Genomic DNA, 18,841 nt, shown 5'->3' on the forward strand with positions numbered 1-18,841 from the left:
ACCTAAACCATGAGTTTTTAGAAAATAATTCCAACCACATACCAATTCTTCACAACATTTAAATAGTAAGAACCTTAATACCAGTAGAACATCACCCCAAGAAGCAAAGGCAGAGATCACTGCACACTACTAGGTTTCAAAAAAAAATCTAGAACCTTTGCAAGTGAAGACTAATCCTTGCAACTGAAACCTTTACCCACTGAAATGACAAATCTAACTTCAAAATTATGTTTGCTTTCATTTTTGAAAAATGAAACAATGCTTACAAAGCAGGATTCCAGAGAAAAAAATAATCTAGTCTTCCTACCTCACTGTAATTTGTTCTATTTCCTATGAAACTCTGCTTATGGATTTTATAAATTATGTACCAACATCTGAACCCAGTGTTTGTGGAATCACTATTTTCAATTATTTTTAGACAACATGTAACAACCAACTGGAACTTAAATATGCAAGTTATTTTTCCACATTTATTTCTCAGTTTTAGTGCATTTTTATTGTTCTGTGAATGCTCAAAATAGTGACTGTGTGGCAAACATTTGGGCAACACTTTTCTACTAAAAACTTTGTTCTGGAAGAAAATTGTGTATGAAGCAGTTATAGCAACAGCTAGATTTAGCAGAGGTTGCCAAAAAAGCCCCCCCCCCACGTTTTAGTTAAGTATAAAAGATATTTTCATTCAATCAGACTCAGAGGCAACAATGGAAAAGATTAGAGAATGCAAAAAAGTATTTATGTAATTTCCTTCCCTAAAATTATGTTTTACAGTAACCAAAAGAACAAAGAAAAGTTGTTAGAATATAGGGATTCCAAACTACTATTCTTGATAACCTTTTGTGGCTAGCATGGTAGTTGTATAATTATTTCATTAAATTGAGCACAGACATCTTTTAAAAAGTATTCTGAGCATTAAATATTTTATGTTATTTTACAAAATTCAGTTTTCGGACTGACATTTATTACCTCAGCTTCTATAGCAGTGAAGAAGAAAATTTGTTTCATTAAAAACAAACTTGAATTAACCATCAAAGATACAGAATAACAAATAAACAATTCCAAGGAATATTTCAATAACCAGTTAACAGAATGGTACTGAGTGTCTGCAAAATACTGAAATTATTCTGTATGGAGAAAAGGTATACTTATTACACAGTAGAACTTCATAACTGAACCATCAGAAGTATTTAGAAAGAAAGAAAAAAATTAATGGCTATTTCCATGAGCTTTCCATAGCACCATTTATGCGAGGATAATTTTCCAGACTTCTGATTTGATTAGCCTTCTTAAGATACTGAAAGAAAGTTTTGTTTTAGAAAGTTAAGACTCAAACATGGAAAATAAATCATGGCATATCCTATTTGGTCCACATAAAAATCATATTCATATTCAACTGATATATTTAATAGGACATATTAAATTACAAATTAAATGTAAAATTCAAGAAGTTAGCCTCAAAAAAAGACAGGAATACTAAAGAGCATTTTCCACTATTTACTCTCATTATCAAAAATATTTTTCAACTCTTCTTGCAAACAGAAACAAAAAAAAACATACTGAACACTTACATCACATTCTTCTTCCTATGGCTTTAACCCTCCCCCCACACCCTGCCCCACCCATAGAAAAGACGGGGAAAAACAAATCTGAAAGTCAACAAAATAATTATTTGCTCACATTGACATAAAATGACACCTGGTACACTATAGAAGAAAAAAGAGACATCACCCAACCAGTATCCAAAACTTTTGTCTTATTTTTAGACCTAGTAACCATCATTGTACATGCTTTGTGCCAAATCCAACATATCTAATGTTACAGTTCATTAACAACGCCGTTAACCAGTTAACAATTAGATGGCAAACATAAAGGTATTTAAGAATCTAGGGCATAATGTCTTTTTACAACAGCTGCTGAAATATTGCTGTAAATCAGAACGTAGTCCTTTATAAAGCAAGATAACAAAAACTGCAAAAGAAACCTTTGACTTGTGCAATTGGACATTTCCTGTCTGACAGTCTTCCCCTCCTTCCTAAGGGTTGCAAGGAAGAGATTTAATTGGCTACAACGCAGTATTTTCTATTCTAGTCAGCCCATACTTTATGCAAAATAAAAAATTAAGTATTAAACAGCAATCCTGGTACAAGTAATATTGATATGAATTAACATACTTTCAGTGTGGGTTGACTTTTCCAATGGTGTAACTTAGAATTAATTTCAAAATCCTGCATAATCAGCAGGATTTCTATCAGCTCTTTAAGGTTATCAGCGAAGAAAACCTCCATTCTTGACATATTCTACTCTTGCACAGTAGGATTTAATCTAGGCACCTGCCACATTTCCCCTTGTGTATCCTGGTTCTAACCAGGCAAAAACAAAACTGTGAATATAAATTGGGGAAAACCAAGAACTTAATCTTGGAAAAGAATGTTAATTTCAAGTGAAAACTATGTTTTGACAGTGTTATATGTCTTAAACTGCAAGAATGTGCAGATAGCTGTCAGATTTTAAAATCTAAAATATAATGATGTCTCAATAACTTTGGCATAAGACTTAAACCATTTTTATTTTTTAGCCAACTAGCATAACAATTAAAAAATACAGTATCTATTTCATAATGAACTCAGCAAAAATATTCCGATGATAAATGTGAAGTTTATGACATAGCATGACAGATTAATGACATCAATCTGTAAAAAAAAAGGTGTGAAATTAAAAAACAGGAATGCCAACATTTTGTTTTCCAAAAGATGATCTTGAGTGATATCAACTGAAGCTAAAGTCCAATATGATCATTTCTTGGTTTCAGGTCAGCATACAGTAGTTGGACAATTATAGTAATATATTTTATTTCTGAACAAAGTTTAGGTGCTGAATTATTAACTTCCCTATCCACAAATAATGTGGTATTACAAGATTGGCTGTTGAAGTTTTTATTAGTTTAGCATGTCATTTTTCTTGCAATGATGATACTGAACATGGATACATCATAAATTAGCACAACTGTGATGGACTGACTAGAAATAATTTCAGTATATTAAATCAATTTCTGATTAAGCACAAAGCATGAATTGGTACAACAAGGTCAGTATATGCCAAAAAGTAGTTCTGTATTAAAAAATCATTTACATTAGCATTTGATCTCAAACTATGAGATGTTGTAAGATCTAAAGACAGTTTTGGGATAATTCCGCAATTACCAGCAAACTATTTCCCTGACACTAACACACAACATAGCAATGAAAACACTTGATACAAGTGATCTATATGCAGGAGCTCCGGCAAGTTAAAGAGAACCATAGCTGCCTTCAAATTGTAGCAGTCCCCTTACCAAAGGAGGGGAGAAAGAAAGACTCAGCAGTCATATCTCATGTCCATAGCTTCATCCAAGTTCTTATCATCGTTTGTACTGGCAGCTAAAAATGTCGTTACCGGTGACCCTGTCATATTAATTACACTGGTACTTGTGCTGGCATTGCGCACAGCAATGCTGGTCACATTAATGCCCAAAGTAAGCCTAGTCTGCTCCAAGGCCTTTTCTGGCACTGCAAATGCCTCCAATTTCTTTTCCCCATTAGCCATGTATGAATTTTGGCAGCCGCGGCATATGCAGTCTAAACAAGCTTTGCGATTTGAGTAGCAAGGGCAGCGCTGGCCACGACATGTAAGAACACTTGGATTTTGTGTAGCTCGGCCACATTTGCACCCCTTTTTCTCTTGTGCCTTTTTGTACACAGTTTTTGTTGGACTTCCCGGCACAACATGACTGCTAGGATTTTTTTCTTTTGACTTTTTTAGCATTCCTGATTTAGATTTTGGATGAGATTTCTTGGTGGTATGGTCTATATTTTTTTTCATGCTTTTATTTGATAATAATACAGTTTTACCTATTTTAGGAGCAGTACCTCCATTAGGTACAGTTGCTATTGACTGCAAAGACATCTTTGATTCTTGTTTCATCATTACTGGAGCTGAGGCTCCCAATGTTGGGCCACAAAGAATGCTAGAAATTGGAATATGCTGAAGCTTTTCACTGTCACTTTCTGATCGTGATCGCTTTCTGTTTAATTTTGCTACCTTAGGTGTTGCAGCTGTACATGAAATCCCATGAGGTGAAGCATCCACTGATATATACACATTGTGGCTAGTTGGTGGGGGAGAAAGCTGCAAAAATGGACAATTTGTTAAATTGGTTTCCAAGCTGTGCTGTAGATTAGGGCTACATACCCCTGCGTTGGAGTCCAAACTCCGTAGCACTTCCTCAACACTAAGTAAAAGAGGGTCACCAGGTTTGATGTCTTCACTGAAACTATGAATATCAATGCCGGTTGCACACAAGTCACCAGGGGAAACTATGTCACACATAGGCTGAAGACTACTAGAAATATCTTCAGTTTTTATGTATTGTCCAGGATTACATACATTGACTGTATTTCCATGTTCAGGAGATGGAATATTTACTCCAAGTTTATCAACTGTGAGCCCATTACAACTGGGCAGACCATTAACAGTGGAGCCTTTTACATCACAATCATAGGTGCTTTCAGGTATAGAACAACTTGTTGGAGGCTCATTAGCATACTCTGAAGTTGAAGGAGAAGGGGAATGGATCAAACACAATGCCAAGGATTCATCAGATACTTTTTCTGTGTCAACACTGAGTGGGGTGCCATCTTTAAGCAAAGTCAAAAGATCTGGGAAACTATCCACAGCTTGCTTAATATCTCGTCCTAATGGCGTCTGTGTTATGTACTCACATAGTTTTTTATAACAGTTCACCAGAATGCTTAACTGTTTATTTTCTTCAAACTGCTCATAGTCTTTGCACCAACTACATGATGGTTTCATCATCATCTTCTTGCCTTTACAGGTTTTGCAGACATAATGTTGACATGTAGAGTTGGTGGGTGCAATTGGATCTTGCAGCAGATTTCCTAAGAGGAAAAAAAAGGAGATTATAAAAAATCAAAATATAAACATTGTTTTTCAATAATAGAAAGTTTGTGTAATGCCACTGCTGTATGTTTTAGCTAGGCTAATGGCAACAATTGTCATATCATCAACCTATGACAGCACATGCTTTCAACTTCACTATCAATACTCGAGTATTTATAATACTGTATTAGAGCAAAATACAAGAATTTCTACACTTCCATAATGGCATTTGACAGTTATTCTGGATTGAATGATTCAAGGATCTCTAATATGTTCTCTGGTTAATTATGTGATATAAACCTTAGTTTAAACTTTTAAAGAAAGATTAAAATTATATTAAGTTTAATAAATAAATGTTAAATAGGCATGTGATATAATTCAGTTTTTAGTGAAGTATGAATTTTGAAATGTGTAATATTCCTATTTATAAGAAATTGGGAAGAATACAAATTGAATCAAAGCAGAGAAGTAAAACATTTGTCAATCAAGATTAACCACCAAAAGAGAAAAAATGCATTCTATACTATAACATTTTTTAAAAATGGCCAAATTATATGTATGTGTGGAAGGGTGGCTATGCATGCACAGACATATTTAAAGTATTAATATTCCTATGGTGCTTTCCAATACTTCAAATATAAAGTATAAAGCAGAAACAGAGAAACTGGCTATGCATTGCACATACTACTTGACCACTAAGCCATTATCTATGCCCATTCTGGATACAGAGAATCCCCAATGCTGAAAATATCAATGATAGGGGAATAAATTATTGTCATCTCACTATACAGACAACATGTTTCATTGACCCTACTCAGCAGGCAACTAATAATAAGAGAAATAATGAGCAATAATCAGTAGCTTCACTTAGAAAGTAAAAAGGTTCTATCCACAATTTTTAATGTCTATTGGTAAGAAGTCTTCGGATTATCCATAGGGAAACCGCAGGCAAATACAACATTTAGTTAGATTTCAGAGAAAACCTTAGAGAAAACCTTAAACGTATTTTTACAGATAGCAAGCACTATTATGTCTGAGTTAAATTCCCAATTTGCCTTAAAATATGCCTTTGAATACACATACAAATGCAAATTAATACTTCCAAGCCAAAATGTTTAAATACTTTCTCAGAGGTTATAGCAGAAAAAGTTACTTGTGTCATGCTAGATAAGGCACAAAATAAAACTGATGAAAATATTACATGAAAGAAATTTCCAATAAGAAGCAAACTGAGAATATATGCAAAATATAAGGGAATAGTTCAGTTCTCAGCTGCATCCTTAATACTTGTACATAGAGCTAGGTACACACATGAAGCACTTGTAATATCTAGGTAATTATTTCATCCTAATTTACTATAAATACAGAACCACCAAATACATAACCACCACATGGAACTAACATAGTTATTTCCAGTATGATCCACACATAGGGAAACCTCAAGTAAATACATACGTTTTCTAACAGAAATAAGCTTTACCCAATCCATTAAAAAATAAGCATTAATCAATGCCTTGGATTGAGGTGAGTCCTCGCCTAACAGTGAGATTTGGCTAATGATGGCAACGATGACTGCTAAGATTGCCAATACTAAATAATGCAGTTACATGACATCATGCTTTATGATTGCATGGCTCTGTGGTGGAAATTCCAATCCCAATTACTCTAGTTAACCAAGGACTACCTGTAGTACAGTAGTAGAGGGGGAACTATGTGTACAGGTGACACATACAGACTGGGAAGTATATAGCCCAGAAAAATGCAAACCACTTCTGTATCATACCATTAAAAATGTATGAGTAGGTCTATGTAAGTTCATGTTTAGTTTATACTTCTGTGAGAAACCATTTGCTCCCTTTTGTTTGTTCTAAATTCTTGCATATTGCCACTGAATATTATCAGCGCTTCATGTGGATCCTCTAATAAAGGAAGGCTCAATGAACAATAATGTCCCAGTGACAAAGTCTTCCAACTTGATATGCCAATGTGAAAAGATAATTCCCTTGGATTTACTAAAAGAGTGTGCCACCTTTATCTGCAATTAAACTGCAAATTAAACATTTCATGTAATGAATAATCCATTTTTCTGTTGGTGTGTAGGCATTCTTCCCTATTTCTCTATTGTTAAACTGTTTCAGTTCAGTAACATTTGATGGTTTTCTAACATAAACTGCTTATTCTTGCTACAAATTTCTATGGAATTGGATTTGGTCATTCCAAAGCACTGAATTTGTTGTTCACCATCCATGCTATATTACTGTAAATGCTAGACAAATGTTAGAATGAGGTGTTATTTTTTCAAGTTTCTTTCTCTCACCAAACAAATCCCCATGGCACATATGTAACATACTATGTAGCTGACAGCCAAACAATAACAATGTGTATCAGAGGGGAAAATGCAGTGTAAATTAAAAGACACTTAACTGATTGTATGTTCATTAAAAATGTGACGTTAATAAAAAGGAGATGCAAGAATTTCACTTACAACAAAACTTGAAATTTGCACAAATGCATCATGTACAATTGTTTTCTAAAGAAATAAAGGATAGGCTATTATCTCAGATTCTTTATAGATAGTCAAATATATTGTCAAAATAATATTAAATGTGCACCTATAACAAGGCTGTACTCACAGAATGACCCATAGAAAAAACATTTTATGTGATGGAATCATAGTCTTTCACAAAAACCCCAATTAAAAGATAACCACAGAGAAAAAGAACATCAGAGGCTCTACAATATATTATTTATTGACAACTATGGATGCATGAATGCTAAACAATTAAGTACTGGAGTTACTATCACTATGCCTTGCATATGAAATTCATAAGAACAGAAAATCCTGAAATAAAATATGTTCTAAGAGATGATATAGAAAATAGGAGCACAAGTTCCATCTGTTCTTCAAATATATAACTTAACTTATGACTATTTGTTAAAGCAACATCTGCAAATTTTGTTGTAAGTGAAATTCTTGCATCTCCTTTTTATTAACAAGTCATTGTTAACGAACATATAATCTGGAGAAATATTATTTTTTCCAGATTCCGAATATTCCTTTTAGAAAAACAGTATTTTTCTATAAAGGCAACCCTCCTGAAGATACACAATTGTGTGGAATAAATAAGACACAAAAACAAATGCATTGTTCACAGAGCAGCAGAATTATGCACATCTTTCAATTCTAGTGCATTTCCTTCTTGCTTAAATTTTAAATTAAGAAATTAAAAATCTTTTAATTTGAAGCTATATTTACTATATGAGTATGTTCTTAATTTCATAAATTAGTTTTTTTATCAGTTTTATTATTATGAATTGGTGAATAGCATATTTGAGCTATAGTCTTTAATTGATATTGAAAACAATGGAAACTATGAATACATATTTGTTAATGTTCTCTCCCTTTCTCATTACATGGAAGTGGTAATTACTAAGTCATTTTTTCTTAAGGCTGAGCTCTGAAGTTAAAAATTTGTAACGTGATACAGAATGAAAATATTTGTACTTGTTTTTAGACTCAGAGGAGGACATAAGCTATTGCTTCCCGCTGAAATCAGATTAGCTTTATCCCTTTTGAAGTTTCAGAAGTCCCTCAAGACCTTGTTATATTATCAGGCCTGGGGCGCCCCGAAAATTGGGGACATGTTTAGATGGCTGGATTGTTGAGGTGGCCATTCTTATTGTTTCTCTGCCCAGGATTTTTGTTTTTATATTTGTTTTTATAATGTTTATTTTTAACATAGATTTTTATTTTTATTATTTAAGATCTGTTGTTTATTTAATAGTTGTACAACGCCCAGAGTTGCTTTAGATGGACAGCTATACAAATTTGAATTTTGATTAATAACATTGCTGTTTTACAACTCAAATTCACAACTCAAATTTCACAAATGTCATTCTTGAGTTCATAAAGGTTAAGCGCCAGCTGCATCCAAATTTCCATGCATCTTGGAGGATTAGTATCTTAATGAGCTTTTTGATTTGATAACTTGCAGTGTAACAGCACCTCTTTTTAGATTTTGTTCAGTGTAAAGTGTTATTAAAAATTGAGTATATATTATAAAAACTCATGAAAATATATGAGTTTAGAGAAGCATACCAATGTCAACTGGTTTCATGACTGTTTGAAATGTACCCCAAAATGACCTGGATTTTAAGTTCCGATGTCTGCCCCCCAGTCACACAATTGCATTTTGGCACTTGGCAACTAGACTACATTTATGGTTGTTTGCAGCATCCTGTGGGCACAGGACTGGTTTAGATTTTTCACCAAAAGTCAGTGTTTATTTCCAATTTCTGGCAAAAACCACCTATTGTAAATAGGTTGGCTTTATGACTGCTGCAAAAAATGCTGCAAAACCAGTCGCATGACTCCATTTATCATGATTCTCATCTAATCCTTATCCTAGCTAATCCTTACAACTGTAATTCGAGGGCTACCTGTGTAGCTCCCCTTGCTCTCATTTTCCTTCACAATCCTATAAAGAACATTAGATTGAACAACTACTTCTCTCAACAATAAGAGTCAACTAAATCCGTGTTGCATATTCACAAGTTAGTATAAAAAATTCCCACTAGCAATACCAGCTTCTTCCTTTGATCCTTTACAAAGCTGAGCTGCAGCAATACAAGTAGAATGGCAGTTTTTCTTCCTCAAAATAAACTAGAGTGGCATGACCAACCTGGACTCAGTAAGGTATGTGCACACAGTCGTTAGTAGCCCATGTAGTCAGTACTGGTCTTTTCCCCCACAGATTCTGCTCCAACAAAATATGCTTGTTGATTTATTTCAATTCAAAGACTGCACATCTCAAATTCAGAATTCTCAGCTACTAATAACTAAAAAGTCAGTATAAAACCCATAAAAAACAAGAAATGACAACACACATATAAGTCACAGTAACCACTAATCCAAATCAAAGTGCGGGCTTTAGTGTAAACCCTGTATTGGTCAGAATCAACAGTATTACAACACTTTATTCAGTTGTATAAGCATTGCCAAGAAATGAACAAGGAAGATGAACATGTATATCCATATTCTCATTAGCCACAATTCTTTGGACATTTGATAGAATAAACATATAATATATAAAACCAAACAAAAATAGCAGAACCTTCGAGGTAAAATCAGTAGCAGGAATAATATATACAAGACATTAAACCATAATGATACTACCGTTACCCCAAAAATACATCCTACCATGAAAATAAGTCCTAGCCTGATTTTGGGGGTTAGTCTAATATAAGCCCTGCCCCAAACTAGTGTAGGGGTGGGCATGGCCAACACAGGAGGCAGGCCTTCATTTCCCCTGTCTCATGTTCGCTCAGACCTTTAATTGCAGCCCGCGGATCATCTGAGATCGCAAGGGCCAGGAACTGCCTCTCATGCTGTCTCTCTAATTGCCTGAAAGTGTTTCCGGAGCACTCTTGCCAGCCCCAGCCCTGCCCGTGGTACCAGGCAATCTTGCAGCCGAGGGCCCCTCTCTTCTGCAGCTCATCTTGTGGCGCTGGAGCAGATGGTGACCACAGTTTATGCTCCACCAGCCTGGATCTCAGGTGTTCCTCAAGCTGCTGCTATGATCAAGCAGAAGGCCATGCAGTGTGTCAGAATCAGCTCCTCCCACTTCTGTCTGGCTGCTGGGCCTGCTGCACCTGCTGGCCTCGCAGGAACTCATTGCCCTCCTGGCTGCGGTGCTCTCAGCACTCAACCCAGATCTCTGGAGCAACCCCCTGCCTCCAGCCTGCCCTCTGTGAGCTCTGTGGCGGCCTGCAGCAGGATGGAGATTGACCCTTCCTCCTTTGTACCCCAAAATCCCATCTTCCCTGGCCACCGAATGCCCAGCCAGCACCCCTCTCACTGGATCAAGATGCGGAACACAATGTTACCTGTGGAGGCCTCCCAATGCAATGCTCTGCCGCAGCTTCAGCTTGCCACAGATTGAAAGGCTGAAGGCTTTGGATAGAGGCTTTTGGGGATTTGCATCTGTGCTGGTTCAAAGAAACTACAATCGGCAGGAAAATAAGGGGGACTTCCTGCCGGTTGTCCTTTCCTTGAGTCCAGCACTGACACACATCCCAAAAAGACTCCATCCAAACCTTCAGCCTTGCAATCCTGGAATGTGCATCTGTGTAGTGCTTGAGGAAAGGATGATCAGCAGGAAAATTGGAGGGGGGGGGGGATTTTTCTACCAGTCATCCTTTCCTTGAGCCCAGCATAGATGCACATCTCAAAAAGGCTCCATTCGAAGCCTTCAGTGTTGCAATCCTGCACAGGTAAGGCTTTGCTCTGAAGCTGCAGCAGAGCATTGCACTGAGAGGCCTTCGCGGGTAACATTGAGTTGCACCTCTTGCTCCAGCAAGAGGTGCAGGCTGAGGGCTCAGCAGCCATGAAAGATGGGATTTTGGGGTGCAAAGGAAAAAGGGGCAATCTCCCTCTCCCTCCCACTACAGGGTCACCACAGAATACCCATAAGGCAGTACGACCGCTGGCAAAGGGGGTCCTGGCAGGCTGGTGGCAGGGGAGGTGCTCCGGAGATCTTGGCCGAGTTGCCCCATACTAGGCAGGATCAACTCAGTAGGGCTGCTGAGAGCAGTGCAGCCAGGATGATGAGGCCCCACGAGATCAGCAGACGCAGCAAATCCAGCAGGCAGAGGTGAGGGGGAGCCAATTCTGACACACCACACAGCCTTCTGCCTCATCATGGCAGCAGCCTGAGCAAGACCCGAGCTCCACTGGCAGAGCACAAACTGTGGTCACCACCTACTTGAGTCACAAGGTGTGCTGCAGAGGTGATGGGCCCTCGGCTACAAAGTTGCCTGGCGCTGTGGGCAGGCTGAGGCTGGCAAGAATGTGCCAGAAACATCTCCAGGTGCCAGAGAGACAAAATGAGGCAGTTCCTGGCCCTTGCTGTCCCAGCTGATCCATGGGTCATCATTAACGGGCCAAGCCACCATGAGGTGACCATGTGGGCTGCCTCCTCCATGTCAGAAAAGTAAAAGACCAACCCGAAAATAAGCTCAAGTGCTTATTTTCAACCGTAAAAGAAAATGACTGGCTCTTATTTTCGGGTAAACACGATATATGGCTTACACCTTCTTTGTTTACTATCAGGTGATAGGTCAAAAGAATAGGAAGAATGGTGGTGCCACAGTAAAGCCTCTTTTAGGGTTATAAAATTTTATCAACAACTACAAAATTTTGGGGGGGAAATCCTACAATATTAAAATATTATAATCTAAACAATCTCACTATTTAAAAAAAGGAGGCACACCCTTTTCCTTCTCCCTGAATTAAAAAAATGAACACGTATTTGTAAAACACTTTTCCTACTAAAACAATTTAGACTACTAAAACAATTTATATAGATTCTAAGGTAGTCAAGTATCATTTAAAAGTATCAAGAATATTTGCTAATGCATGAATTTAAGCAATATTTACTTTATATTTTTCTCTTCTTTTTATTAAGAAATCTGCCCACAATTGTTGGGAGCAGCAGAAAAAAATGGAGAAGAAGAAGAGTGCAGAAGTAAGGAGATATTAAGCAACACAGACAGACTGAATGTGAGTATGAATCTGAGCTGAAGAAATAACAATGTTTTGGGTCATTAACACCAACACAATCCTACTCATGAAACGAAATGCTACTGTGTTCAATACAATTAACTCCCTAGGAATTCCTCAGCTTGTCAAGAATATAAAATTCAAGATCTAAACTGAGCTAAAGCAGTTATACTTACAGAAATAAAAAAATACATTGAGGTTATTTTTGTAAAAGTAGTATGTGTTAACAGTTTTTACATCTTAACTTTTTTTCCAGGAATCATAAAACAGAAGACTCTAACCATCAGTGCACATAATTCAACCAAAGCATTGAATTCTACTGACTTTATGGGTTGTAGATCAGGCTGAATACCTTGCAGTATTGGTCAGAAAATTCATAACCTCAAATTGAAGCTTATAGGGGCTAATATGCAAGCAAGCAATTATATGCAAATAAAGATTGTTCCAAGAAGACACTAAGAGTTTGGCTCTAGAACGAAAGGTGCTGCTTTCTAAAATCTTTTTTCTATCAGGAACTATGAAAAAAAGTACATTAGGATTTTGGTTAGCTTGCTAACCTAAAAACTACATTTACAATACAAGACTTCTTGCCATTTTATTCTCACATCTGTTTAAGGTTCAAGGACATTCTATGAATAGAGACACCTGCTACAGCTAAAGTGGTATATGGACTGTGTTTTAAAAAATGAGCTAAAATTTTGTATAATCAGTTTCTTAAACTGTCCAGGTTTGTAGAATATGTTGATCCACAAACCAACCTCAAAAACAATTATGGGTAGTGAAAAGAAAGAAAAGCAAATGAACATTTATTTATTTTATACAGTAAACCTCAGCTTAATGAATATTTGTAAGTAAATATTAATTCAGTCCAAAATGTAAGTATTTGGATCAATTATACAAATAATAAAACTAATGCAAATGACTGAAGACAGTTTATACAAATCATCTGAATTATTTCATATACAACAAATGTTTTTATTTTGAGGTAATGCCCAAATGGAAATTTTATCCACCATATTAGAAATCTGCTTACTATAGATCTGTTAAAATTGATGGTTTAATTCATTTATAACTGGTTTTAAAGCGGAATCTTATGTTATTCTATTACGAGATTGGAAAAATCAGGACTAAGCAAAATTAAGGTTCCCTACCAGAGATGCCAAACTACTATGAGGTACTTCTATAGTAATAAATACCTGGCTGTGACTCTCAGGTGCAAGTTTTTCTTTTTTAACCAAAATAAAAGTTAAATTGTCCCTTTCAGCATAAGGGACAATTCTTTTAAAAACAAGAATTCAAAAAGGTGATAAAAATGGAAAATCCAATATATAAAAAACAATGTAAACTTACATTACTTATGCACCCATTCATTCAGTTTACATAATTGACCATCTCAAATATGTGATTCATACACTTAAAAACAGAATATAGTTAGAAATAAACAACCCAGATAAAAACCACTAAAAACCAAACAAAATTTAATTTGTAAGAGTACAAGCCATATGATTGACAATACAACCAGCAAACAGGCTCCATTCCATCACCACTTGATCTCCAGTCAGTATGATGAAGTATGTTTTGAGAACCTTCTGAAAGGCCAGCAGACTCAGGGCCACTATAGGTAGTCCTCGACTTATGACAATTGAGCCCAAAATTTATTTTGTTAAGCAAGAACTATGTTCTGTCCCATTTTACAACCATAGTTGTTAAGTGAATCCCTGCCATTAAGTTCGTAACATAGTTAAGTGAACCTGGCTTCCCCATTGACTTTGATTGTCAGAAGGTCGCCAAATGTGATCACATGACCCCAGAACACTGCAACCATCATAAATATGAGTCAGTTGCCAAGCATCTGAATCTTGATTTTATGATCATGGGGGTGTTGCAATGCTTGCAAATGTGAAAAAGTCATAAATCATTTTTTAAATGCCATTGTAACATCGAATGATAATTAAATGAATGGTTGTAAGTTGAGGACTACCTGTATAACCCGTGGGGGAGGGGAATGATGTTTCAAGCAATAAGTGCTGCAGTAGTAAAGGCTCTTCTTCCAGCCTTGATGAGATAAGTAGTTGTAAGAGAGGAGAGGTGATCTTTCAAATAATCTGTCCTCTTACAGTGTAGAGCAGGGGTGTCAAACTCGCATCGTCACGGCGTCATCACATGACGTATCGTAACATTGCCCCCCTTTGCTAAACCAGGCATGGGTATGGCCAGCACGTGATGCATCTGGCCTTCAGAGCTTTAGAAGTCATTACTAGGACTTTGAATTCAACCTGAAAACAAGCTATTTTGTATTTTACTTCAATAATTAATTCAAGTATTGCCAATTTTAAAATGCAACAGCTATGACACAAAATAACACATTATCACATGAAATACGAAAATGTTACAACTTTTCACTGTTCAGTAGAATTTAATATTTACATTCTGCAAGCTGATTCAGCAGATGACTACAATCTTTATAACAGTCTCAATATTATAAATGTCTGTGGTTGTTTTTTCTTTTGCTATCTAATTACTAAAATAAGCAGAGTGCATCAATATAATGGGGTGACCCTTATTGTTTTTTACACTATGTATTATGTCCAAATATTATTCTATTCACTTATATAAAATTCCTTAAAAGTAACATGTATACAATTTTATATTATTATAACTAAGATTTGTTTACAGCCCAATCATGGGGAGTCCAAGCAGCTTAAAGCAATAAATAAAGGAAATACAGAAATGCCTTCAAGTTAGTCTTAATTCCTAGCGACATGTTGGAAAAGTCCCTGCAGTTCTCTTGGAAACATTTTTGGAAATGGTTTGCCACTGCTTTCCTTCTAGGACTCAGACAGAAAGACTGACCCAAAGCCATCCAGATGAACTTGTGCTTAAGGAAGCACTAGAGCTGTCTCCCAGATTTTAATCAACATGCCAAACTGGTTCTCATATACAGATATGATTGGCCATAATGTTTTAATTCTTGAATTATGCTAAAAAATGGCACAAAACCTTGTGACACCTAATATGGGTTGGGGGAGACGGTGTGGATTCACACCTATCTCACAAAATTTATGAAGTGTTACTGTGTACACTTGGCTTAGAATATGGCTGTCAATCTGGTGGCCCGCGGGCTGGATGAATCACGTACAGGCCACCTCCACCCCAGATCTGTGAAGGGGGGGAAACATCGCAAAATGTCACATGACACAGCGAATTTCACACCGGTGGCTTAGAAGCAATAAAGACAAAAAAGTAATTATATGGAGGAAAAAGACACAGTGGCACTGATACTATCACAGACTCTTCATAAAGTTGCGATACCGACAGAACAAACTTGAAATTATTAAGTTTACACAATAGTTTTAGTGATGGTGCAAATAATCTGCATTTTAAATAAATTAAAACTTCTACTATGAACAAAACCTCATACTGTAATTTCAAATCACCATATTTATTTAATGAATTTATATAGAAATGTCTAACTCAAAGTTAATCTGGGCAGTATACAGAAAAAAGCCAAAATATAAGCGTACAATATTAAACACTTTTCAATAAATAAAATTAAGTTCCAAGGGGTTTAAACTGTGATTCACCCATTTATATCATTCTCTTTGAAATCAGATAACTGCCCCTTAAAACTCAGTGCAGATTGTCTTACAAATTTAAAATAATTTTCTGAACATTACTGTTCCAATCTGTTGTTCTACTTGACATAATACATAGAACTCACATACAACATTTATTTGTAATTAAGTAAAGATATGAACTTAAGATTTTAAGATATTACAAATGCAAGGAAGGCTACATCAAAGAGTGCATGAACATAAGTTGTCTTGTAGAACAGCAAAAAAGAGCCCAATTTTGAAGGTTTATGGAAAGGTTACCTATCCGAATGATTTCAGAAATCAACCATACCGAAGGATTTAAATAATAGTATTTCAGTTGTACATTTTTAAATTGTTGCTAGAATCTTGCTTGGTTTGTAAGTAATGGATGTATCCACGCATATATATCCATAGGTAAGTTAATTACAATTTATTCCATTAACCTATTTTTAGAAATTAACACGAAACACACTATACAGTACACGGGTTGAGTTTGCCTAGCACACAAATGCTAAGTATGTAGTTTTGTTTGATTGCATCGTGAAAATCCAGACCAGTTTCCATTTACAATATCTTCTCAAAAGGGCAAGCAAGTTCAGTTGCGAAGCAGTTTGTAAAACCCGAAAAAAGAGAAGGCAAAAACTTTCAAAACTCCCCAGAGGAAGACGACCGGAGGGCATGCGTCTCTCGGCTGACGAGGTTTGCCCGAAAAGGCGGCGGCATTGCTCCCTGCCCATTTCAGTGGGTGTAACAGGGGAGGCGAGAGCAAGCTAGACGGACGGACTGACGGAGACAAGGAGGGAGGGAGGGAAGGAGGGCGAAGGAGGGTGCCGGCTCGCCCGCGGCCCAGAACAATAGAAAGCGCCTCACTCACCGCACACGCAGCAGGAGAGCGACTGCCGGAAGTAGGGCAGCAGCTTGCCGATCTCGGCCAGGCACTGCGGATCTTCCCCGGGGCCGTAGCTGAGTACCAGGCGACTGGCGGAGATGTACAAGGCTGTAGCATTCACCGGGTTCATCGCAGACGCTGAGGCCAACGGCTCCGGGCTGAGAAGAAAGCGCGGCTTCGCGCCCAGGCAGGGCAAGCCGAGGGGCGGCTGCGCTCCTAGCCCCGCATCGACGCGCCGTCACAGCCAGGGCCGGGCCTGCTTTTCTCCACTTGCCTGCTCAACCCCCCCTCCCCGCCCCCGCCACTGCCACCGCCGCAGCTCTTCTTTGCTACCAGCGGCGGCTCCCCACGGATTACTCCCGGCGGCCGGCCATGCCGGCCTTCCTCCCTCGCCCTCCCCGGGGGCCTCAGGCGGAGGGGAGGCCCCGCATCGGGGGGCGGTGGCAGGATCCGCGAGCCCGGCTCAGGGAGACGGCCTGGGCCCGGCTCTGGTAGGGGCGGGGGAGGCTGCTCCGCCTAGAGTTTCAGCGCGTCCATATTACCACGGATTCCCTGCGCCTCTTCCGCAGAGCTAACGGCTTTGTCGCTCCTAGCCGCCCTCCGCGCAAGAGCCATCCACCACACGCCCAGCTCCAATGTCAATAGCAACCGTTAGATCCAACCGTCACTGCGCAGCCATCACCGCGGCCGCTTAGGTTCGGTACTGCGCATGCGCGGCCATTCTCTACCTCATCGCACCCACCCCCTTCGCGTCCTCTTGAACACTACGGCCGCCGAGAGAGCAAGCGGGGTGGGGTTCCGCCCTGGGTTGCGCCCTCTCGGGGCCTCCGCTGAGCTTTGCCCCGCTATTCGGAAAAATAAGAGAGGCCGCCTCGTTTTCCCATTCGGTTTAGCAAAAGATCCTCAAAAGGCTGGTTGTCTGATATTCAACCTTCTTGCTTATTAGGATGGAAGGTTTGAGTTCATGATAGTACCTCTTTGAACATGGACAGAGTGCCCTTGCCTCTCAGCATGGAGGAATCTTTGCATTCCTGTGTTGATCCCAGGAACTATTTACAACCAAGCATTGCCGAAAACAACTTGGTTTAAGATAATGCATTCGACCACAGCACTATGTCTATGATGGGTTTCCGTAAATTACATAAAGAGAGCTAATGAATATAAAATGAATTAAATGTATGTACTTCCCCTCTGCACAATGTTCATTACGCAAATTACCTGAAATCTGTATTAAGACGCATGGATGAATTCTGTTAATATGATTATCACTCTTCAAAAGAATGAATTCTGGATCAGTGTACAATGTCTACTTCCTGCATAACTTCAATGTCAGTGCATAGGCAAGTGAATAAAAACAAATTGCATTTTGTCTGAAAATTCTGATATGAGTCCAAAGTGGCTTAAGATAAAAAGAATAAATCAAGAACAAATGCAATAAAATCTGAAAAGAGATGTTATTGTGGTTTCATTTCCATAAAACAGCTAACATGTTAATCTTGAGTCTAGCAGGTGATTATAAATTACTGAAAAATAGCTAGGGTTGTCATTAGAAGCAGTCATCTTGGATAAACCCAGCCTCCTTTGCAAGGTATTTGGATTATAAAAGGAGGAAAAATCTAAACTGGTTCTTGCAGCCATTACTAATGGAGTGAGTGGGTGACATCCTCACCCATCGCTTTTCTGCTTGTTTCACCCCACTTTGCACCTATAACGTAATGAAAAGAAAAATCCACAGACTGGTTTGCACAACATAGTAGTCTGGGCTAAAATGGTAGGATCATCTGGTAGGATAAGGATAAATCTTTTCTGTGAACCTTGTCATTGTTTTTGCATATTGTGTGAACAAGACTATGTTTGAGCCAG

At 37.9% G+C, this 18,841-nt stretch overlaps 1 protein-coding gene across 1 annotated transcript; it reads right to left on the reverse strand.

Annotated features, from left to right (window-relative positions):
• Positions 1 to 1,733: 1,733 nt before the first annotated feature.
• Positions 1,734 to 18,379, reverse strand: MSL2 (MSL complex subunit 2). The gene is made up of 2 exons (XM_026687178.2): positions 16,964 to 18,379; positions 1,734 to 4,931 (listed from the first exon to the last, which is right to left on the reverse strand). The coding sequence occupies exons 1-2, from the start codon at positions 17,106 to 17,108 to the stop codon at positions 3,352 to 3,354; spliced, it is 1,725 nt and encodes a 574-aa protein (XP_026542963.1). The 5' UTR covers positions 17,109 to 18,379; the 3' UTR covers positions 1,734 to 3,351.
• Positions 18,380 to 18,841: the final 462 nt, after the last annotated feature.

Source organism: Notechis scutatus, chromosome 4 (genome assembly GCF_049901735.1).
Source record: "Notechis scutatus isolate UNSWTSFEM ecotype Mainland chromosome 4, rNotScu1.2, whole genome shotgun sequence".
Lineage (NCBI taxonomy): Eukaryota > Metazoa > Chordata > Lepidosauria > Squamata > Elapidae > Notechis > Notechis scutatus.